This window comes from Sciurus vulgaris, assembly GCF_902686455.1.
Source record: "Sciurus vulgaris genome assembly, chromosome: 2".
In the NCBI taxonomy this organism is placed as follows: domain Eukaryota; kingdom Metazoa; phylum Chordata; class Mammalia; order Rodentia; family Sciuridae; genus Sciurus; species Sciurus vulgaris.
This window is the reverse complement of record NC_136462.1, coordinates 49,014,828-49,039,492: the sequence shown is the minus strand read 5'-3', so window position 1 is coordinate 49,039,492 and position 24,665 is coordinate 49,014,828. Positions and strand designations below refer to the sequence as shown.

Sequence of the window (24,665 nt, the reverse complement as noted above, 5' to 3'; positions counted from 1 at the left end):
TGACTTATTCTCTATCAAAATTTCAGCCAGTATTTGTTTTTTTACAGAAATTGACAAACTGATCCTAAAATTTATATGGAAATGAAAAGTATCCAAAATGACTAAAACAAAACTGAACTCATACTTACTAATTTATTTACTACAAAGGTACAATTATTAAGTAATCAAGTGTGGTCCTGGCATACAGATAGATGTACACATTAATGGAATATAATAATTGGGAGTCTAGAACTGAGCCCTTACATTTATGAGTTTTGACAGGTATGCCAAGACTATGACATGGAGAAAGAGTCTCTTTTCAACCAATGATTTTGGGGCAACTGGATATTCACATGCAAAAGAATTATGTTAGATACCACCACAAAAATTAACTAAAAATGGATCACAAATGTAAATGTAAGAGTTAAACCTATATAAAACTCATAAAATTCTTATATGAAAACACAGTAGTAAATCTTCATGATCTTGGGTTAGGGAGAGCCTTCTTGGGTATGACTCCAGAAGCATACATAACAAGAGGAAAAAAAAAAAAAGACAAATTTCACTTCATAAGAATTCAAACTTTTGTGTTGCAAATGATACCATCAAGAAAGTGAAAAGATGACTCTTACAATTCAGTTTTAATATATTAATTAATTTAAGAACATATTATGAAAGGAAGTAAATTCCAACACTTAGATGAAACTTGAAAATATTATTTTAAGTGAAATAATACAGAATAGGTTGAGATCCCTAATTCTAAAACCTGAAATATGAAATGTTCTAAAACCTGAAACTTTTTGAGTATTACATTATTAGTCCACAGTAGAAAATTTCCTTTCTGACCTTATGGGACAGGTTGCAGTCAAAATGCAAGAACACTATAAAAGTGCATAAAATTTCCAGGTGTGTGAATAAGTTGTATATGAAACCAATTTCATATGTAATCTTGATTTCAATCCCCAAGATTTGTATCTGTCTCATTACAAATATGAAAATATTTCAAAATTACAAACTATCTGAAATCTGAAATACTTCTAGTTCCAAGTATTTTGGAAAATATTTCAACCTGTTATAATAACAATCCAATAATGAAAAATAATTCAATCTAAAAGCAGATGAAAATATGACAGGTAGTCCTCTAAAAATAAAGTACCAATGGCCAAAAAAAAAAAGAAAAAAAAAAAAACCAACAACAAAAAGAAAAAAAACACACACATAAAAAGATGGTCCAAATCACTAGCCTATCAGGGAAATGCAAACCAAACAATACCACTTCACACTCACTAACACAGCTATAATAAACAAACAGAGAAACAGAACATAACAAGTGTTAGCAAGAATGTAGAGAAATTAGTAGCCTTGTATATTGCTAGTGGAAATATGAAGTGGTCTATCATTTTCTAAAACAATTTGGTAGTTCCCTCTAAGACTTATCTTAGAGTTCCATACTTAGCAATACTCCCAAGAGAAATGAAACATATATCTATAAAAAATGTGTGAAATAATGAATAGATAGTCAAAATGTGGCATATTCTCAAACAATGTAATATTATTTGGCAATAAAAGGAAATAAAATTCTGAGGCATACTGTAGCATGAATGAACCCTGGAAACATTATGTTAAGTAATATGTAACAACCACATAGAATTCTTATTTTCGTTTGGTTATGAGGTGTCCCCCCAAAAGCTCATGGAGGCAATGCAGGGATGTTCAGAAGTGAAATGATTAGATTATGAGAGTAATAACCTAATGAGTGGATTAATCCATTTAATAGGTTAATAATTTGAATGTCCTACTGGGTTGTAACTGTAGGCAGGTGGGGGTGGCTGGAGGAAATAGTCTCTGAGGCATGACCTTGGGAATTATATTTTGTCTCTTGCTCTTCATTTGCGCGTGCTCTCTCTCTCTCTGTCTCTCTCTCTCTGTCTCTCTCTCTCTCTGTCTCCTGGTTTCCATAAGCTGAGCTGGTTTCCTATGCCAAGCCCTTCCACATGATGTTCTACCTTAACTTGGGCCCAGAGCAATGGGGATGGCTGGTCATGGACTGAACCTCTGAAACCATGAGCCCCAGAAAAACCTTTCCTCCAGTAAATTGTTCTTTCAGGTATTCTTGTCACAGTGACAAAAAGCTGGCTAACACAATTCTACTTATATAGATGTTCAAGTTAGGAAAATCTGGAGAGACAGAAGGTAGATAAGTGGTTGCCTAGAGCTGGGTGGTCGGAAGCTGAAGGGGAAAGGAAGAATGACTTCCAATGGATAGAGAGTCTCCTTTTGAAGTAATGACACTATTCCAAAAGTGATTATGGTGAATATACATACTGAAAACCATTGAATTATATACTTTAAATGTATTGATTCTATTTCATGTGGATTATATTTCAATAAAGCTATTAAAACAGTTTTTGTACACAAAGTATATAGAACAAGTTATACTTTCTCAATTCTACTCGTCCAGAGAGCAAAGTTTATAAAACTAAACATATGCTCAGAAAAGCTGGAGTTTGGAGTAGTGAGAGTTACTTAAGAAAGAAAAAAAGATCCCAAATAGCTCAAATAGCCAATGAAGAGGGTCACTTAGAGGAAGTTGAAGAAATTGGAGATTCAGGTAATTAAATGGTGGAAGAGAGAGGACTATAAAATGGATCTGAATGTCTTTATTGAACTCCCCAAGCCTCTTGGATCTGTAGGAAAGAAGAAGAGTGAGTTCTCTGCTTTGGAGGAGTTGCTCCATGCCTGTGGGAATGAGCTTGTGAGAGAGGAGTTGAGCACTTCATGATTTTACAGAGATGAGTTTCTCCTAGGTCCACTCCATTTCTCAACCTGCTTCGAGATTCTGTGGCCCTTCTCAAAGACATGGGTCACTTTGGAAGTCGGGTCCTTTGAGGAAATTCATGGATTGTGAAACTGTGTTTCATCAGCAACACTTTGAGCACCAAGCTACAAACTATGGATGGATGTTATGCAAACCTTTGGCAGAAATACGGACTTTCCTTACTTTTAGGCATATCTGTGGCTTTTTGATACTGTAAACAACTGACACAGCCACGGAGGAGTAGTGTATCTGAAATTGTTTATACAAAAGAATTCCATCTGTCAGTGTTTAAAGTTCACATGTGAATGGGCAAAATCTTCATAATGAGAGAACTGGCAAAAAATCTGGATATGCTACAAATAATTGCTTCAATAGGGTTGACTGAGAGTTTTCCTCCTCCACTCAGAGCAGTTTGCTTAGAAATTATGCTCCTTGGTGACTTTGTGGTGATTCAGTGTCCTTTAAATTCAAAGACGCAATGATTGGAAAGCCTGGGCTTTTGCATTCTGTATTCCAGGCTGTGCAGAGCTCTCCAAAGATGGGAAGAAAATTGAATAAGGAAAGGGTTTTGCCTGAGGCAAGATTGGATGCCAGCCAGTACAGAAAGTCTGGCTGACCGGGGCACCAGAGGGGGATATCCTTTCCAAGAATATTGAAAAGTCTTCGCCATAAAAGATACCGAGTCCCTGGCATGAAAAGAGTCTTGGTCCGTGTGGTTCTTTTATCTTTCTCATTGTTCCTCTTTGGGTAACATTTTATTAAGGATTTGTAGCCCTTACCTCCTGTAGCTTAAGTACTTCATTCGGTTGGCCAATAAACATGTGGGCAGACAGAAAACACTCACATCCCAACTGTAGTGTTTGTATTGTGACTGGCTAATGTCATCCATGTTTTTATTTTGAAGAATATATTCTGTTAAACTGCTCTGTCATTGCGGGGTATGAAATACAATGATTTCAAACTTCATTTGGTACTGTCTGATACATTTTGGTATTTGATGAAGGAAATACTAATGATTTCAATTTTTAAAATTGAGAGGATGAATTAATCATTATAGTTGTGGCTCATGAGGGGCTCAATTTAAAAGAAAATAAAGCCATTTTATTCTTTGATTAAAAACTGAAACAAAATTGGAAGAGAAAATTAATACAAAAGTACTCCTTGAATGTTCTTGCTGTATCTATGTCCGTGACTTTGCTCATGTGCCTTCTGCCTGGTATGCCCTCTGTTCCTCTTGGCTAACTGAGTCATTCATTAAGACCCATTTAAGGCAAGCCCTTCCAGGATGCCTTTCAGCCTCCTCTTTCTTCCGCTCTTATCTAGGCTAGATGGCCTTTCCCTGTACTGCATAGCACCCTTTTCTTATCTACGGTGGATTTCCTGTAGTCAATTGGACCCCCTCCCTCACTCCTGTCTAAGACCAGGAACTGCATTTCCTAGAGTCACCTCCCCTGTGTAGCTCAGATTTAATTTTACCAAGGAGAGGAACTCACATGAGATTTGGGAATGGAGGTGAAGTGGAGGTCACTCTTCTCAACAGGGTGTGGGGTCAAACAAAGCTCTCTTCCAGACATGAGCTTTTGCTTTACGGTTTGCGGACTTCACTCATTTCTGTGCTGACTTCCAGGGAAGATTCAGCTCTTTTGCCCACCCCCACCTTCAATGCTCAGAGTAAAATCTTCATTGTCAATCTTGGGATCTTCAGTAGCAGCTTTCCCAATATGCATGCAGTCCCTGAATTTTATTCGATATTCTTTATACTTAGAATATATAGAGAGTAGCTTCAGTGTTCTGAGAAAACCCTGACTGATACACCATCTTTGTCATTTTCCCTATTCTACTGAATCAAAATAATCTGTAACCCAACATGATTTGTCTTCCCCTACCAGACATAGTTTAAAACCCAGATCGTCTTTTTTTTTAAAAATATCTTTCATATGCTCATTTTAAGTCCTTTGGGTATAGGCCAAGGAGGGGTATAGCTGGGTCAAATTGTGGTTCCATCCCAAGATTTCTAAGGAATCTTCATAACACTTTCCAGAGTGGCTGCACTAATTTGCAATCTCACCAGTAACGTATGTGTACCTTTTCCCCACATCCTCGTCAACACCTATTGTTGCTTGTATTCTTGAGATGCCCTTCAATTGATGAATGGATAAAGAACTGTGGTATATATACACAATGGAATATTACTCAATCATAAAGAAGAATAAAATTATGGCATTCACAGGTAAATGGATGCATTTGAAGCATATCATACTAAGTGAGATAAGCCAATCCCCAAAATCCAAAGGCCGAATGATCTCTCTGATAAGCAGATGATAATAAGTAACGGGGGGTGGGAGGGAGGCAAGAATGGAGGAAGGATGAGTTGTATAGAGGAAAAAGAGGGGTGAGGAGGGGGTGGGGGGAAGGAAAAAATAACAGAATAAGACAAATATCATTACTTTATGTACATGTATGATTACACAAATGGTGGGACTCTACTTCATGTACAATCAGAGAAACAACAGTTGTACCCCATTTGTGTACAATGAATCAAAATAAAAATGAAAATAAGGTTAATACAACCATAAAAAATAGTCAGAGTTGGACACAGTATCTTTTTTTGCTATTTATTTATTTATTTAGTTTTATGTGGTGCTGGGGATTGAACCCAGGACCTCACACGTGCTAGACAAGCACTCTACCACTGAGCCATAACCCCAGGCCTCCAGATCATCTTTTGATACCAAATATCTGGTGTGGTATACAGTAGAGATGCAACAAATGCTTGATTGGTGAAGATACTTAGCTTCTCAAAACCCTAACTGCTTTAGGAAGGACAAGTTCCATAGTTAGAGATCACCTGTTGGGTAAGTCTTGCTAATGGTGATCACTTGCAGGAACAAGATACAAAAGGAGGGAGAGAAAGCAAGAGAGGGAAAATAAAGGGCAGAGGAGAGGAAAGTCAGAGGGAAAGAATGAGGGAAGTGAAGAGAGGGGAACAGAAAAGGAATCAGAAAGAGTCTGAGCGACCGTGTGCCTCAGTTGCTGACTTTGGGCTGGAACTGGAGTAACCCACCTGGAACGGTATAACCTTCCTCACCACGGTCTTCTGCCAGAAGAAGTTGGGTTAACACCTTCCAGATTTCTGCCAATGCCACTAGCCAAACCCATAGGGCTATATCTAAACACCAATGCTAACCAAGCCCCAGTATAGCTCCTTGCCTTCTAGGAAGAGGCTCCTTGCTAACCAGAGTCAGAGCCCTGCAGTGAAGTCTATCGGGTTGGAATACAACCATTCAAATGTCCTCAGAAGGCAGGAGGTGATAGAGACCAAAGGTAGACTGGATTTCATTTCTAAATGGTCTTTAATCTCAGACTGACAAACTCAAGGATTATTTTTTCCCCTCACCTGTTTAGTACTAAGAACTAGTTTGATTTTCTCAAGGTGCATTTCAGCTATTACTTATTTTCAGACTTAAAATTTTCATGACCAAATATCACTGAAAAGGATGGTTTGAAATGAACTATGGTCCTTTTATAGAGCTTTGCTTGTGTGTGTGTGTGCGCGCGCGCACTAGGAATTAAACCAAGCCCTTGCACGTGCCAGGCAAGAGTTCTACTCCTGAGCTACAACCCCAGCCCTGACCTGTGTTCTTTTAAAATTTTAATTATTTGTGCAGATTACTCAATGCTTAATTAAAATGTTTTCCAATCATGATGAAAAAGAACCAGAAAATGTTTTCCCCTCATTTGTAAAATGTGCACGACTCTTGTACTCTTTTAAAGTAGGAAGTGACCTTCTCCATCTATTGCTCTCTTTTTGAAGGGAACTTTTAAGAAATCAACTTATAAACAGAGCAAGTTGAAATCCTTGAATAGATCTGGATATATTTGATTTCCATAGAGGAAAAAGAATTGGTTTGCAGAAATATACATTTATTTAACAATTTTCCTTAAATTCAAGGACCACGTGTGGCTTTCATTGATTCATTAGGAATAGACCGTTTTTAGTAAAGACTTTTCAGTGAAATTGTTTTCATATGAAAAACAATAAAGTTGCTTTAAAATAATAAATTTGTTTACTATTTGTGTGACAGGCTCTGGATAGTTTAAGAGATTGCACGTAGAAAGTTTTTCTGCATATATTGCTCACTTTTTAAGAGAACTGTACACTTAATTTTTTAAAGTTATTTTCAAATAGTAGGCAACAGTGAGAACCAAAAGGAAAAGTAATACATTAAAGAAGCGAATCAGGAATGAGGAAAATTGTGTGGTGTATGTGTGTTGGTGGGTGGAGTTGAAGAAATGGAATGTTTATAGTTTTTATTTAAAACTTATTTTCTCCTCTGGTGTTTCTGTCATGTTCACAAATATGAACTCAATATTAAAAGAAAATCAAGCCATTAAAAAAGAAAAACAGTCCCTTCAAGTAGGTGACAGGGCTCCTATTAGGGAAGCCCAGAAGATTCTGCCTGGATTGTCCATCGCAGGGCCTGGAGATGTTTCTTCCTCCTTCCACATGAAACTGGGCATCAGGAGGAGGCAGGCATTCTTAGTCTGCAGACATTGTCCACTGCTGCATAGGAAGGAGGTGTAACTGCAGGAACCAAATGAAAGAAACCAGAGCTCTCTGGTGATGAGTGATGAGTTCTCAGGGATGGATGGTCTTGGAGGAGATGGTGGGGGCAGGGGGCAGTCATGCTCCGTTAAGAGAAGGGACAAGGTGAACGTTCCAATACTCAGCGTGAGCCGTCAGTCCCTTCCACAGCAGACATCTGTGCTTAGACCTCCTCTCTCCCTGCCCTTCCAGGAGCGCTGGGCAATAGCTTCCCTCTTCCTGGCGAGGACCCTCCCTAGCATACTCATCAGAAAAACACAGCCGTGGTGCATTACATCAGCACAGGGTGGGGCCTGGAGAACAAAACAGCCCCTCATGCTTTGAGTGGGAATGATTCAACTCCATTCAGCAATGGGTCAAGGGGGAAAACCCACAGTTCCAACCTAATAATTTTTGCTTCTTGTTTACAAAGAGTTTGAAATGTGAGTGAGGTAGAGAATCAGAGCCACTAGGCTCTTTTGCTTTAGAGGTGCCCCTGGCCAGGATGCCTTTGATATTCCTTTGGATTACTTTTTGCTTTTATACACTCATTTTTTTTTTTTAACTACTTTAGTTCTTAATAGTCCTTGTCATGATGCAAAGGGCCAGACTCCAGCTGTTCTTCCCAAACCTCTGGGAGAGGCCTGGTTACATCTCGTTCTCGTAAATCTTGAATCCAGTTCTAGCAAGTCTTTAAGCCTGACCCTGACATGCCCAGGCAATGGATGATTAGAAACAGGAGAGGTGGAAAAGTCCAGTGCCAAGCTGTGTCCACTTAAAGAATACATCATCTGGAAATGGCTGTTTCAACATGTGGGACCAAGTGGCACACGTCCGTTCGAACGCAGCAAGGCAAGGTCGGAGGTGTATGATCTTCTTTTACATTTTTACATGACTTCACCAAAAAGACCAAAGTTATAGGAAGGTTATGGATTTGCTGAAAATATCTGGGCCCAATGAAAGAGACCCTCTGTTAGCCATCAAAGTGTATTTTTACTTGCTGTGTTTTGTTATAGAGATATGTTAATAAATATGAACTAAATTCATTAGCTATATACTTATCATCATATTATGGGTTTACAAGCATCAACTATTCAAATGTATTAATGTTGTTTTAATGATATAACTTATTTAATACTTAGTAAAATTAAGATTTTAAAAATTGGATGCTTACCAAGATCCTTGGGTGTGGCTCCATGACTAGTTCTGGTCAATACGCTTTGAATGAAATGATGTACGTCACTTCCTGGCTGAAGTAGTTAAGAGCCCTCGCTTCATCCTCCAGCCCTCTCTCCCCGCTTACTCCAGCCAAAGAGCCCATGTGTTGAAATGGTAGAACACCTGATAGAAACAGGAGGGATCCCTTAATCACCCTGGGAAGAAAAACTGTTCTGAAGAGTTCTTTGAAATCTAAGATGGACTTGTGTGATTGAGAAATGAATTTTCATATATAAGCCATTGAGAGTTCTACTTTTGTCTGTTACAGATGTACTGTGGTCGGAATGTGTCCCCCTGAACGTCATATGGTAAAAACTTAATCTTTGTGTTCATAAATTAATGTATTTGAAGATGGCGCCCTTGGAAGGTAATGAGAATTAGATGAAGTCATGAGGGTGAGGCCCTAAGATGGCATTAGTAGCCTTATGAGAAGAGGGAGAGAGACCTGAACTAGCCCCTTTTCACCATGTGGTATTCCTTACCATGTTATGATGCAGAAGGAGGGTCCTCACCAGATGCTGAACAGATGCCTGCACAATGCTTTTGGAATTCCCAGGCTCCTGAACCATGAGCCAAATAGGCTTCTATTCTTTATAAATTACCCAGTCTCAGGTATTTTGTTATGGCAACAGAAAATGAAGCATTAGCTAATACATCTGTCACCATCAACTCTCTGATGAAGAAGAAAAACTGTGCAAGAAAGAGGAATGAAGTAATTATGCAGTTATAGGTGTCACATCTTTAGATAAGCAAATACAGACTATGCACTTAGTGAATGCATCATTGGGAAGAGGCCATAACAAAAAATAATCCCAACCCAGTATTTCTTATGTGGTAGAGAAATTGAATATTGAAACATTTTAATGATTAGCGTTTAAAGTACTAGTCAGAAATTGTTGAGAGGTGAATTGGTATAACATTTTTAGAAGGCCATTTGGCAGCATACAGGAATAATTATTTTACAAAGATCTTCTGGTGCAGTAACTTCACTTTTAGAAATTGATCTTTTAGAAATAATTGGATCAGTATGAAAGTGTGTGTTTAAGGATATTTATTACAAAGTTAGTGCAAAATTATAATACACACACACACACATATATATGATATATATATATTTTATATATATATCTCCAATGATAGGGAATTGTTCAAACAATAAATCACTTTATTTCTACCTTAGAATGCTATGAAGATTTAGTAATGAAGGAACAGGCTTATGTAAGTTGGCATAGAGTGATAGCCAGTCTGATGGGCAATTTCTCAGATGGTCTCCAATGATCCCTGCCTCTGGTATGCATGACATTGTGTCATACCCTTTATCTGACTGTGGGCTAGACCTAGTAAATTGCTTTTAGTGAATAGACAAGGCAAAGGTAATGTAATGACATTTTAGGCATTAGGTTTCAAAAAGATGTTTCTGTCTTGCTTTTCCTCTTTTGCTTCCATATTTGCATGCTCTTAGGGAAACCAGCTGCCAGCTTGGAAACTATCCTGTGGAGAAGGCAACATGTCTCTCACTTAATCCGGCACATAACAGACCTTCAAAAGGTATTTCAGTTCATGTATTCACCAAATGTTTACTGCACACTTATAGGCCAGACATTATGCTGGCTCTTCAGGTGCAGTCTCTTTCCTCATAAAGAGTATAGGCTAGGGAGGGAGGACCACATTAAGATGCCAATGAAGGGGAGCTGGGTGGGGGGAGTTCTGAGGTGGGGATGACCTTAGAGTATTTGGGGGAAATGAACAATGGAGGTAGAAGTAGAGGGAGCAAGAGGAATATGGTGAGAGGAGGGCTGGAGATGTGGGTGGAGGCCACATAAAGATTCTCAATTTTATCCTAAGTGCCATGTGAAGCCACAAAGAAAGTTTTGACTAAGCAAGAGACTATTTTATTTTGAAAAGATTTTTCTAATTGTTTTGTGAGAATAAATTGGCACTGGAGAAAATTGAAAGTAGGAAGACTGGGAACAGGGTGATTACATGGGTTCAGATGAAAGAGGTGGCAGATTTGGTATATACATTATGGAGACTGTATCAGTCGGGTGGATGGTGAATTAGACATGAGTGTTGAGGGAAGGGAGCGTCAAGAATGACATCTATTTAGTGCCATTTCCTGAGCTATGGGAAATTAGAGAAGAGGCTGCTGTATGAGAAAAGATGAGTTAACTCTGTGTGTGTGTGTGTGTGTGTGTGTGTGTGCATGTGTGCATGTGTGTGATTTGCTGGGGATTGAACTCAGAACCTTAAGCATGCTAAGCAAGTGCTCTACCACTGAGCCACACCCCTAGCCAAAAGAGTTAACTTGGAGATGTTGCAAAAATATTCAAGAAGAGTTGCCAATTAAGTAGTTAGTGGGTCTGGAATGCAAAAATAGGTCTGGGCTAGAGATAATAATTGGTAATGATTAGGCTATTGGTAGTTTTTGAATCTATGGGAAAATGAAGAGGGAAAGCACTTTGAGAAGTCACTGCTGGGGGCTTGAGATAATACATAGAAATATACTTAGTCCTATGTCTGATACAGAAGAAGCACTTGATGAAAGTAAATGATCATTACTATTGGTTTTGTTACTAACAGAGAGATAAAACCAGGACAGTATGATGGTGTCACAGAGGTCAAGACACAGGGTATGTTGAGAAGGATATAGTCAAATGCCACAGCATCATGCACTAGATATATCTCTGGAGACGCATTTAACTGTTCATGAACTGAAATACCTACAGGGTTTAGCTCTCCCTGGTTCCGAGAGTATAGAACATTATTCCTGACTCACTGGCTGCCATTAAATCACCAACAGACCTTTGTTGTTTAGACCAGGTTCAGGAGGCCACCAGAGTCCTCTTAACCATGTGAATGTATTTTCAGCTATAACTGAACCAAGAGCAAAAAATCTCTATAGTAATGCTGCAGTGAGTTTGTTCTTATCGTATTTAGCATACAGTAGGATCTAAATATAGATGGACTAGGGCTACTGACATGATGTGATTTGAGAGTCTCGGAGAGACCTCCCCATCTTCTTCCAATTCTCCTCTGATTAGGGGAGATGAGGAAGAAGGAAGAAGTCAAAGATGGTCTGGAGAATGGGCTGGTGATGCTGGACTCACTAGTGAATCCTCACTATAGAAGGCCTGAGGAAATCGAGAAGTACTGACCAAGACCCTGGGAACTGTGTGTGTGTGGCCTCATTTTAGAAAAATTCAATATGTGAAAATAACTGAAAATCTCAATTCTTGAAACAATACCCTAAATTGGAGTCTAATTTAGGGCAAATATCATGTCTTTTTTTTTTTTTTTTTTTTTTTTTATTTTTCACCTCTAAGGCTCTCTCCATAAATCCACACTATACACTAAATAATTCATTTCAAGGCCCTTGCAAATAATGCGTTCCCCCAGCACTCTAAAGATAATTTTCTGTTCAAAGATTTCCTGGCAACTCTTTAGGGTGTATCTATTCTGCAGTCAGAAATACATCTGTAGGTAATTTTAGTTCAAGTACAAATATACCAAACAGAATCAAATTTGCGCATTCATAAGGGCTTATCATGACATTGCTGTCTGGCAATTTTCATTTAATAGGCAAATGTGTCCTTTATAATCAGGAATAATTTTGTTGCTAGGTACATAAGACGGGAAACAATGATAGAGACTGAGTATTTCCAGTATGAGTTAACTTTTCCAAGGCAATAGTTTTAACTTTTTTTTGGGGGGGGGGCAGGTGGGTACCAGGAATTGAACTCACGGGCACTTGACCACTGAGTCACATTCAGTCAACTGAGGCTGGCTTTGAACACCCAATCTTCCTGTCTCAGCCTCTGGAGTTGCTGGGATTATAAATGTGTGCCACTACACCTGGCAGTTATAACCTTCTAAGAGTTCTTTTGTCATTATAAGAACAACTTTTTCTCTAGAGGAGGTTTTACTTTGTATAATTAGCACAAAATTAGGAGGTCCTTTCTCAAAACATTTGTTATGCTTATTTTTTATCCTTTTTCAAAATCTAGGTTTTAATATCTGCTACTGTTGGGTTTATGGCTGGGCCCACAGACATAATCTCTCTTTTTGCATTACTGTTGAATTCCAAGGAACTAAGATGTTTCAGTGGAAGGAGGGGAAGGGAGATCTAAAGAATCTTTTCCTAAAAGAAGCTGGACTTATTTTGCTTTTTTGGTGTTCTAACTTCTCTTAGTGTGTGTTTCTTGTACCATTGCTTAGTACATTATGACCACAAATATGCCTCTTCCTGATGGAGTGCTGTTAGCATGTTCCCAGAGAGACAAGTTGTTTGAAGTGAATACGTTCACTCCTTGAGCCATGCTAAGCGCAGACTTTTATGCACTTATACCTGTGTGGCCACCCAGACTGTAAGTGTCTTGGAACTTTGGGGCTCATAATTCAAGGAAACCACTTGTATGCACAAATGAGAAATACATCCCTGGTTCGTGCATCACTGAGGACTCTGCTATGAGGAAATGGCAGCCACAGGTCGCAGAAGGAACAAGAAAACCACAGCTTTGCCTGCAAAATTGGCTGCTTGGAGCAAAGTGTGCTAGCACTTTTGGACAGGTTATATGCTCAAATTTGCTAAATCATTTATAGGAATCTCTTTTAAAAACAGAAATCTTTCCTTAAGCTTCTGTGTTCTGAATTAGACACATCTCTATTTAAACTCTTAGGCTGTATTATTATGGTGAAGTGCAGGTGCAAGCATGGAAAAGCAAACATTTGAGAAAACCCACAGCCTTCATAGAGCAGCAGAGCTCAATTTTCAATTATCTACTGCTTTCCAGTGGGTGAGCAAAAAACATGAAGGATTGCACCCTCTTTAGAACAATGAGACTGTGAAAGAATGCATAATTTTGAATTGTTAAAACAAGTAATGAGGAAAAACTATTTCATCAATTCTTTTTAGGCCCCAAGTGTCATGGAAATCCTTTCTAATGGACTATTTCTCTGGAACATGAGTGGCAGGATCCACAACAGGCCAACAGAAAGGTCCTGAAATTCAGTTAAGTAAATATAAAGAACTGATCAAATTTGCATGTAGGCATGTGAAAAGCCAAATCCAGAAGAGGTTGCCTTGGCAAAAAACAGGAGGTAGACTGCAGTAAGTAGGAGTGCAGGTGTTGGAGAGTTGAATGCTAGTACTTGAGTGGAGATCATTTATTCTTTGCTTGCTTTTATGTTTCCTGTTGGATGTAGATGGACCTGAATTTGTAGGTACCGATTCCTGGCTGAAAGAAGATGAGATCCACGGATGATAATGATGATGACAACAACGATGGCAAGTGTTTATGTGATGACCACCATGTTTATTATTCTAAGCACTCCATGTATAACTCAGTAGTCCATAAGTTGGACTCCATGACTCTATGACATATATGCTGGTATTATTTCCATTATACAGAAGTAGAAAATGAAAGAACTTCCAGAACTTGCCCAGGCACATTAAATGATAGAGCCAGGATTTGACCCCAGGCCATCTGTCCCCAGAGTTCATACTCATAACCCTATTTCTTGACATATATTGTCCAACATAATTTGGCTTACCTAATAAGTGCTTTTTCTGTTGAACCCACTCTGCAAGTCAACTTGGAAACACAATGCTTCAAAATACCAATGTTCTTTCAGTAAATATCTCCAGCAGCTGGGAAAATATAAAAATAGTTGACCTCTATGATTAGATGTATAAATTGATTTCATTCTTATTTACCTCAAGAATGTTCTTTAAACACTTCTTTAGCACTCTTCTTAAGCATGTACTTAAGGCTGAGTAGAGAAAAGAGATCTCTGGGAATCTCTTCAGACATTTGACTCTGATGTGGTTAGCACTTAGGAGTCAATGTCATGACCATTACGATAAAAACGACTATCTGTCACTGAGCAATGCCATATACTAGTAGTACTGTACTAGCATTTTACCTGTATCATCTCCCTAATCTTTGATCTGACTGATAAGATAGGTATTATAACCCCAATTATAGAGATAAGGAAGCTGAGGCACAGAGAGTTAAATAATTTGCTTGCTAGTGTCCACAAACAAGATAATGGTAAGCTTTGAACTTGAACTTGGGTCAGGAAGATTCCAAAGCTCTTGCTGTTAACTAGTGCAATAGACATGTCAGTACTTAGTGGCATTTGTCTGGATGAGAAGGTGAAGGGCTTTGTGAGGACCTTGCAGAGTATCAAGTTGGCTAGGTTGAACTGCACTTCCCAGAATTCACATACTTACATATGTCTAGTGATATGGAGACCACAGAGAAAGTTCTTGGGCGATTTGGAGGCCAGACAGGAAACAACAGCCATCTTGTAGTGCACACAAGGTAACAATAATCTTCTGAGTCACCTTATGATTGATGTAAAGTAGCAGCTGAATCTACAATTGCACAATATCCCCTGGATTCTCCTTCCTTTTGTCTGACTCCTGGGCCAGGTGTGCGTTCAGTTTTGTGACAAAGGGCCCTGACTTTTGTCCCGTACCAATGCCAATCTCGGGTTTTATTCCACCCTTGTGCAGTTCTGGCTTGTGTCAGTGGCTTCCAGCCTGTGCTCGATAATCTTCCTGATCATCTTCTCATCCTGATGACCTGCTCCACAGACATCGACTCAAGTTTCAGATGTGAGGACAGCAGCCTTACGAAGTGCATATCCAGCTTCCACAAGGCTAATCCTTGCAACCAGCACTTCTACTTCTGCTTCCCTGGTGGAACCCTGACAGATCCTTCTGAACATCATCTCTACCATCTTTACGTAGTCCATATCCCAGCATCAAAACCACTATTTATGCTAATGTACTCCATTTTACTTAAAGATATCTCATTAGATTTTTGCTTATGACAAAAATAAGGTAGGAACTCTTATCCCATTGTACAGAACACAGGTCTTATGAAATCTGATGACTTGCCTGCAGATTGCACAGAATTAGGATCCAGACCACTAGACTTTAGTTATGTGTCTTCAACTTATTCTGAGACTCAATATCATGACTTTCCAAACTAATGCACATAAAAGTGGGTGTTGAATCTCTTGGCCAGGTTCAACCTGTGTGTGTAGTTTGGGCTAAAATTGCTCAGTGAAATTATAATGGAGCTTGATTTGACATTTCCTTCTCTTTGTGTTTGAAAATAACCTGCTGATGAGATTTTAAAAAATCTCTTTGAGGGCTCACATAATCAAATGTGTTAACCTGTCTGGGATAAGGGAGCCTCATAGTATGTTCTTTCCTATTGACCTGTCACTTGGAATGAAACAGACCAATGTGAAGAAAATCAAGATAAAGCCTTATAATGGCTTATAAAGCAGAAGTGATATGTTTTCTTAACAATGGCATGATTAAAACATAGTTCTAAAGGACATTGATACATTAATCTCTTGCCAGTCTACAGAGAAAAACGTGTATGTATGTATGTGTTTTCATTCTTTAAAACAGTTCTTCAAAAATGCTTTGAAATGACTTAGGGCACAGATGAACCATAAATACCACCCATCTCACTGGAATATATGCTACCTGAGACCAGAGATGGTTGCGAGCATCTGTTTTAAACAGTGCTTAGCATGTAGTAAATATTAAAAAATAATTTTAAAAAAACACATGACTTCTAACTGAATCAAAAAGAAATCATTGAAGAGCATTTCTTTCTTGCAATAAAAAGTTGTGACATTTCATAGCTTGCTTTTTTATTTTGGACGGTCATATCTTAATGACAACAAAAATGATAATGATGACAACAAACACTCAAATAGCAATTACCATGTACCATGAGCAGTGTCAGGCACTTTTCACATAATAGCTCATTAATCGTCATGAAAAATTTACCAGTGATGTTGCCACCCCAAATGAGGAAATCAAGGCAGAGAGTTTGACTTACCCAAGATCACTTGGCAAATTATCAGGAGTCTGGGTCTAGAGACTGTTCTTTATCACTACAATTTTGCTTCCCTGAGATTGTGGCTCCTAATTGATTTATATTATAAACCCAGTTTAAGGGCTAGAGTTGTGGCTCTATGATAGAGCTCTTGCCTAGCATGTATGAGGCACTGGGTTTGATCCTCAGCACCACATAAAAATACATAAACAAAATAAAGGCATTGTGTTCATCTACAACTAAAAATTTTTTTAAAAAAATGTTTAAGCAATGAATATGTTGATAGCCATCATCAGTTGGTGTGTATTTCATCCCAATTCATTTTTTAAAGAACATGTGTATTATATATTAGTGTCTTTATATGCATACAAATAGACGTGTGTGTTCACACACAGATGTTTACTCCAATGACCAATCTCTTTCCCAAACTCTGGATAATACTCATATAGGAATTAACCACAACAATGTAAATGCTCACACATCATGCTGATAATATTGAGTTTGAAAACTCTCGTTAACCTATTTTGATAAGACTGACTTATTGTCATAGAACAGACAGGATAGCATTCAGTACAATAATTTGTTCCAATTTCCCCTAATTTTAACAAACACTTAACTTTCATTTAGTCTAACGATGTTCTTTTCAACTATTAGTTTTCTATGAAAATATTCATTTTGTTTTTTGTATAATCTTAATTTTATAGGTATTTCAATTTCATACAAACAAATGCATATTGTTACAGAAATATCTAATAAGCATTTTTACATTTTTCCAGTAAACTTTCAAGAGTATGTTAAAAGAACAAACCATAAAAGGGTGATCTATCTAAGTCCAAGAACTTCCTGCTCAAGTGGCTGCAACTACCATCTTTATACTAACTGGAATTCCAAACTGCTTCTTGGAAGAAGGTGAAAAATGGGAAAAGGAGAAGAGTAGGTGGGGCCACATTGGAAAGAGGAGAAGAGTAGGTGGGTATGGGTATCGTCGGGTGGGAAGAAAAAGAAGGAAGGGTGGGATATTTTGAACAACTCACACACCAAAACCATTCACTAGACATTAAGTGACAACCATCTTCCTTGAAGTTTTAAAGTAGAAATGAGAGGGGCACAGCGTCAGGGCCACTATGGACACCATCTATCAAAGTAGCACAAAGCCTTTGGGAATAATGTAACTCTCCCAAATTAGCCATCGAGTTTAAACAAATTGAAAAATAGGTGAATAGGAATGATTTTGAAAATTGGGGAGATGGCTGGTCTCTTTATCTCATGATTTCCCTGCTCCCCCACTACTCCTTTCCCCTGTGTGTTTCAACCATTTTGTTCCCTTGCTGGGCTCCCTCCGAGCAACCCAGGTTCTGCCACATTACCTAGATCATCACACACATGGCCCGTGAGCCAGAGTCCTGCTTGTATAGCCCAGTAATTCTCATTTGTTAGGAATGACAGAGTTTCCTATTGCTGTTATAAAGCTTATCTGCTTGTGTTATTTCTCAATATCAAGTCACAGTAGAAAAACAGAAATCCCCCTGCTTAACGCAGGTAGGATTACACATGGGAGTGTTGATGACTTAAGCAAAGATTTTCCACCTAGGGCCAGAGTGATTGATGGCTTATCCATCTGCACGCAACCCCACTTAAATCCTGGGTTGAATGGGTCCCCATCACCTACAGTTCCCAAACAACTGTATATTTCTCCCAAGGTAAAATGCAAAACAACAACCACACTGGTTAAGTTGACTTTTTATTTCTTTCCTGTTTGGTAAACCTGGAGAAGGCTCTTGCTTTTTTGGTGAATTGTTCCTTGTGGCTCTGTGACAGGCCATGAGAAGGTCCCCAGATTTAGTTTGTGGCTGATTCCCATGTCTTCTCACAGTTGGAGAAAGAAGTCCATCCCTGCAACTGTTATGAATACCAGTTTCATTGTCATTCAGATCTAGTGATAAAACTAGACACGATGGAGTTTTGACCTTTGGAATACTGGGACAGAGTTTCTGGGCAATAAAATAAAAACTCGTCTTAGTGTTTTGTTTAATTCTCCCACAATTTATTCAAAGGATTCCTTTCTTGATGACTCCTGTTCTCAATTTAAAAATTAGTGTATATATATATATATAAACTTCTTAAGGTGTACACACACACACACATACACATTCTCTCTCTCTCTCTCTCTCTCTCTCTCTCTCTCTCTCTCTCTCTCTCTCTGCAATTGTTTCATCTAAATGTCTAAAGAATGGTTACCATGCTAATTGAACTATGCTACCTCCCAAACTCTCATTTGCTCTCTCCTAGATCACTATGATGGCTTCTGACCAGTCCTCCTGCTTCCACCTTTGGCTCCTGATAGCCGTATTTTCTACGCAATAACCAGAGTAATTGTTAAAAGTTATTCAGATCACATGACTCCCTTGCTATCAGTTGCTGGCAAATTTCCACTGTAATAGGAGTAAAATCCAAATGTCTTTCTGTGGTCCACATAGTCCTCTGTGACCTGCATCCTGCTTTCTCTCTGACTCCAGCTCATTCATTTTCTAGATCAAGATCCATTCTGTCTCAGGAGCCCTTCCAAATGCCCTTTCCTCGGCGTAAACCTCTTTTTGCCCTTATATTAGCATGGACAACTTTTTCTATTCATATAGGTCTTGTGTTCAAATTATATTTCCAAGGGTAGACCTCCCTGTTCACCACGGCTTAAGTAGCTGTCTATCTTCATTCTCTATCCTATTATGTTGTTATTTTCTTTACAGAATTTATCACTCTCTGAAATTTCCTCATGTATATTTGTAAACATGTTTTTTGGAAGAATGCAAGTGTCATGAGGATGATCCTTGTCCATCATTATAGTGCAGCATATAAAAACATAAGGCATATTCTAGATCTCAAAAATGATTTGATAAATGGAAAGAAAATCAATGAATATGTTCATTTAAAGGATGTTTTGTTAAAGTTGATAATTTGGTTCTAGTTTTGATTTTTACTTCAGAAAACTTAATCATAATTGCCAATACCAATTGGTACTTAGAGAATCATAGACACTTTCAGTTGGAAATATTGTTCATTTATCATTCCAAGTAGACAGTCCCTGAACAAGGAGTTGTCTAGCTTCTCTTAAAATATTTCCAGTGTTGAAAAGCTTACTCTTTATTTATGCAGTGTGTTCTAATGTTAGACAACTCTATTGTATTTTTCTTAAAATAGACTAAAATCTTTTTCCTATTAGGCTGAGTTTCAGGCTTAGTTCTGTTCTGAGGAGTTACACAAGGTAAGCCTTTTTCTCTGTAGTACTTAGATTTACTAAGATGATTCTATGTAGTTTTTTGTGTGCTAAATTTCTTCTGTAAGCTCACCAATTTCTTACATAACATTTTCATGAGATTCTTCAATGTTGTAATATTTTGCTTTTCATAAAAAAAGTTTACTTCCTTTTCCTTTGAGTGTATATTTTTAAAAATATTACCATGAAATTCTCTCACTGAAAGTGGAAAACAATATAAAACCATTTGAATATGGAGTAAAAAATACTAGAAGTCAGAAAAATCATAAAGAAGTTGGGCATTGTGAACATGTCTGAGGAAAGAATGGTTATTATTATCAATAAGACTTCTTTTTTCATTTTGTCCTTTTTTTTACCCTGTTGGAATTTCCATAAAATAGGTTTGAGGAAAAGGAATCATGGAGAGGTCAGTAGATCTCCCCCTTTTTACCACCCTTGAAGACAAATGGACTTCGTATGTCTAACTTTGCCTCTGAACCTGTTGAACAGCATTCTCTGTGGGAGAAAGGACTTCCTTTGAATGTATGGTTCTGTTCCATCTTCATCCCCAAATCTCAAAAATATGGATTATTTTTCCAACACTGAATATTGACATCTCAATTCCTTCCTGAATGCTCCTCAACTTCAGTAACATCTACAGTGTAAAAGCTGGATTCATAATATAAAAACAAAGTGGTGATTCTCCTTCAAACAGAAGGTTGACCAAATAGATAATCTTCCCTCTTTGGATTTCTCTGAAATTGCTTTGGTCTGTGCACTTTGGATGGTGTGTGAGTCACTTGGTCATCTTGAAATTGCATGAATGGATGCCAAAAAGCCACTGAAGTCAAAGTAAACATAGGAAAACACCTAAATTTTTTTAAAAGTAGACCCAGAGAGTTTTATTTATTTATTTTTTGGTTCCAAATGACTAGGTTCCTTAAAATCTATTTCTGTATAGCCAAGTTCTGTTTTGAAAACTAAATAAAATCCATGTGATTCTACTTTCTTGAGTGGTCGTGATTATTTCATAGGAATATGGAGTTCTTAAATGGACTAGTGGTTCTCTGTAAACAACATTGTCCTGAATATATGGCAATTGATGTTCTTAAGGCCCATGACTCGGGGAACCCTTTGCTGTTGGCAGTTGGGCGGGAGAGGCAGGGCAGCTTCAGGAGATTCAAATGGCTGTGATACTCACAGATGTATTTTCAGTTATTGAAGTTTTCATTGCCAACCTCGTAATCAAGGCACAGTGTTGGATGGCACTCCCTACTTGCACACACACCTCTTGGCCAGCCTCTTGGACTTGGAAAAGTGACTTTCTTTCCTGTCCAAAGCTACCCTTAATCTCTATTTCAACCATATAAAATTTTATAGCAGTAGTGATGGCAGATGGAAGGTACAAGGGAGAGAGAGGGAGGGAGAGAGAGAGATTTACTCAAGTCTGACTCTGAATACTTCATTGGACTGACAAATAGACTACCTCGAGATCTGCTGGAGCTTCCTTGAGGATATGATAGTCAATAGAGATGGAACCCAGGCTTCATGAAGCTGGGAATTCCAAATGTATTGAGTTCAAGATTTTTTTTTTAACTTCAAGGTTATTATTTTGGGTACATTTGCAGAAAAATAAAGATTTTAATACCAGGCTTATGATTGATTTTTAAACATTTCTGGAATTCTGTGAAGATGCCAGAAGGGATAGTTGAAATATTTTTAGTTTTCTCTGATGACTGTGGCATTTTTATGTGAACAAGGAGACTCTTCTGTGATCTTCCCTAATGAATTGTCCTTCATGAAGTGAAGGATATGAAGGAGGGGTGTGTGCAAAAACATAAATTACATGACAGAGATGCTGTCTGAGTCCAGACATGTTGCAGAGGCTAGAAGCAGAGTTCAAGGAGATGAGCTAGGAGATTATTAGAGTCCAAGGGAATTATTGTATCATCCATTTAATAGTACTCCAGGGAGAAGATGCACGACTTGCTAGAAGAGAAGCCAGAGCAGATTTATTTGGTAATGTGTGGCCCTTCTTCCTTGCAACTGGAGAGAATTATTTCTAGATCCATGAGATGGAGCTGGCAGATTATTTTGGAGATTTTTTTTTTTCCATTACTGGAATGTCAGTGCTCAGTGTGAAAACCTAATGCTCCTCAAGGTAGTATAAGAACGCAAAGTAGATACACATATCTCTTTGCTAAGGATGACAGACTTTTCCAGTAGACCATTTGACTGTTATTCCATATGTAGGTTTTTTTTTTTTTTTTTAACTGAGATGTTTTTGAAGAATCTCTACAGAGGCAGAAGGTAACACGGGTAATAAAAGATATAAGAACTGTGGTAATTGGTGTTCTGAGGTTAAGATCTGTAAATTGCATTCTTCATCTTAAAGATATAATGTAGTCTTTCTTGAAATAGCTAGTAACACTTTGTGTCCATTTTAGAGGTAGTGTACTTGAAGATACCCCAAACAGTAAGAATTACACAGGAACAAACTTCCATTATCTTCATCAGGCAATTTCTTTTCCCAGGATAATTGAGGCCTTTGATAATTGAGAGACAACTTGGGATGGAAAGACAGAAGGCTGAAGAGTGGCGGCTTTATTTTTATTTCATCCTTGTTCTCATTTCTTCTTTGGGAGTTCAGACAGACCTGTCCTTGCTTTGTATTAGTCTCACTCTTTCCTTTTTCCATATGACTACCTGGTGGTCGAAATGGGGTGGGGTAGGGGTGTCTGTTCATCTGTATTTTATGGTTGAAGTAGACTTGGGTTCAAATCCCAGCTTTGTATAGCATTAAGGATGCCACTTATCTTAGCCTCCTGTTAGCCTAGAAAACAAAGCCTGGGCCAAGCTGTATGTGTTACATTTTCAAAGTGAAGAGCCATCCCAAAGAAACAGAAGGGAAAAGAGAGACAGGCAGCATGAGGAAGAGAATGTAAAGGGGCACATTCCTAAGCTGGGCACAGCTTTTCAACAATGTCACTGGTTCTTTAGGACATCTTTAGAGAGATGGCATGGATTATTTTGTCTCAGGACAGTCTTTGTAGGAGAAGGAGGAGAGGAGGAGGATTTACACACCATCTTCCATTTTTTGAGGAACACCACAGCTCCTCTGCATTTCTGGGTCATATGACCTGTTCCACTTATGGCCACTGTGGAAAGCTGAACCCAAGTTAGTGACCACCTCCTCAGTAAGGGCCGCTGCATGCAGTATAAATGGCCAGTGGGAATAAGCCAAGGGCCTTGCTGGTGAGACTTCCTGCTCTGCAGGTCCAGTATGAACCAGTGCATATGTGAACACAGGGGGTTCCATGGCACATCCTGTCACAGTGACTAAAACAGAAGTCTTTGGCAAAAGGCAGGAAGGCTCCAGTTGTGAGGTATGAGGAAAGATGCTTTGATTACATTAAAAAATGACATCAGATTCAAGAAGTGCCTGCTGTAGAAGGCTCAGCTAGCCCAGCATACAGATTACCACCTCAAGGACAGAGATGCCCCTTCTCCATTGAAGATCAAGATCTCTCTTGCAATCTACAGACTGCTTGGTGCTGGGCAAACTTCCTGAAGGGTCATCAGCAGCTGGAAAAAATGGCTGGGTGAATCCAGGTGGGGATGGAGCAGAAGCTGGGCCCAGCATATTATTCCATCCTTTCCAAATCTTGTTTTTTTTATGAGAAATGAACAGGAGCTATTATTAATTCCTCTTATCCTTTTGTTCCCCATTACAAATCTTCTTTCCATAACATCTTCTCTCCAGCTATGTTCCATGCCCAGCTCAAAGCCCATGCCCTTGGGCTCTCCTTCCCTTGGAATGGCCTCCTTTGCCAGGCTTTTAAAATTACCTCACTGTTGGTTTTCAAGAATCCTAAAATTTCATCCTCTTGTACAACGCTTTCTCTGATGGAGGTTATTTTTACATAATTCTCACCTTCCAAGCAAAATTTTTGAGCATGTTATTTATATTCTTCTAATGGTCTTATTTGTGACCCTACCAATAATTATATTTGGAATGATCTTGGGAAGTTTTGTAAATATTGATTATCAGTATTAATCCCGTGGAAGGCAGGGGGATGTCTCTTATGAGTAGTAGCAGGAGTTCTTTACCTAGGAAGAAACTTGACAATGAGGAAGTAGTAATAATCCTTACTACTACTGTTTTTCTTCTATTTGCCATTGGTCATTAATGGCTCTTTATTTTCTCTTACAAGGAGAGTAGTTCTTCTGCTTAATTCCATGGCTTGCAGCTCTTTAAAGGAGGCAACAAAGTGCCCTATAATAGAGTGACAGTACACATCATGCTCCTCATGCCAATTCCACAAGGACTGGTACTTGATAGGTCAGGGTTGCAGTTTGGACCAGGGACTAGAGGTGCATAGGAAGACAAAGTTGCCATCTGGCTATCCATGAGCAGGAAAAGTCAAAGTGTGATTCTGATCCACTGTCATTAGTGAGGCTGAAAATCAGTATGTGTAAGTTCTGCCACTAAATGCAAGGGGCCACTTTCAGGTTGGTTAGTGGGCGGCAAAGCCGAGGGTTAGGAACTGGGTGGACCAGGATAATACAAGATTAGGAGCAACAGAGGAAGGTTTTGAACAATTGCAAGAATGAAGGTGAATTAGCGATCCTGTCTTTTATTGGCCATCAGCTGGACAGTCAGCATGTATGTGGTAAAATAGATTGAAAACACAGCATGAAGTAAATCAGAGTGCAAAGCCCCTTTCAACAAGAGACATATCCATCCATATATCTCTAGTAGTGCTCAAGAACCAAATGATACGTGAGGGGAAATGAACACATATATAAATAACTAGTTTGGAAAAGGAAATTAGCAGCAGGTGAATTTGCCTTCTCACCTTGGCTTTTGCTGTGCTGGATGATGCATGTATTTCAAAATCACTGCTTTGTCTGTACACACACCCTGGCCTATTCTTGCCTTAGGCAGAA

General features: G+C 38.6%; 1 protein-coding gene across 9 annotated transcripts in view; it reads left to right on the top strand.

Annotated features, from left to right (window-relative positions):
* The window catches only part of LOC306649980 (uncharacterized protein), a 193,119-nt gene extending 172,767 nt beyond the window's left edge, over nt 1-20,352 (top strand). For 4 of the 9 annotated variants that reach the window (XR_013760760.1, XR_013760761.1, XR_013760764.1 and 1 more), the window contains 2 exons: nt 17,242-17,402; nt 20,117-20,352. Coding sequence is in view for 1 of the 9 variants with exons in the window: in XM_079121563.1 (XP_078977689.1) it covers nt 17,242-17,374; nt 19,683-19,724; nt 20,117-20,142; nt 20,226-20,347 (323 nt within the window). In the remaining 8 variants the exon portion in view is untranslated. Of the gene's footprint in view, nt 1-17,241; nt 17,403-19,682 lie in introns of all 9 variants that reach the window. The other 5 variants (XM_079121563.1, XR_013760762.1, XR_013760765.1 and 2 more) reach the window with 5 other exon arrangements.
* Nucleotides 20,353-24,665: the final 4,313 nt, after the last annotated feature.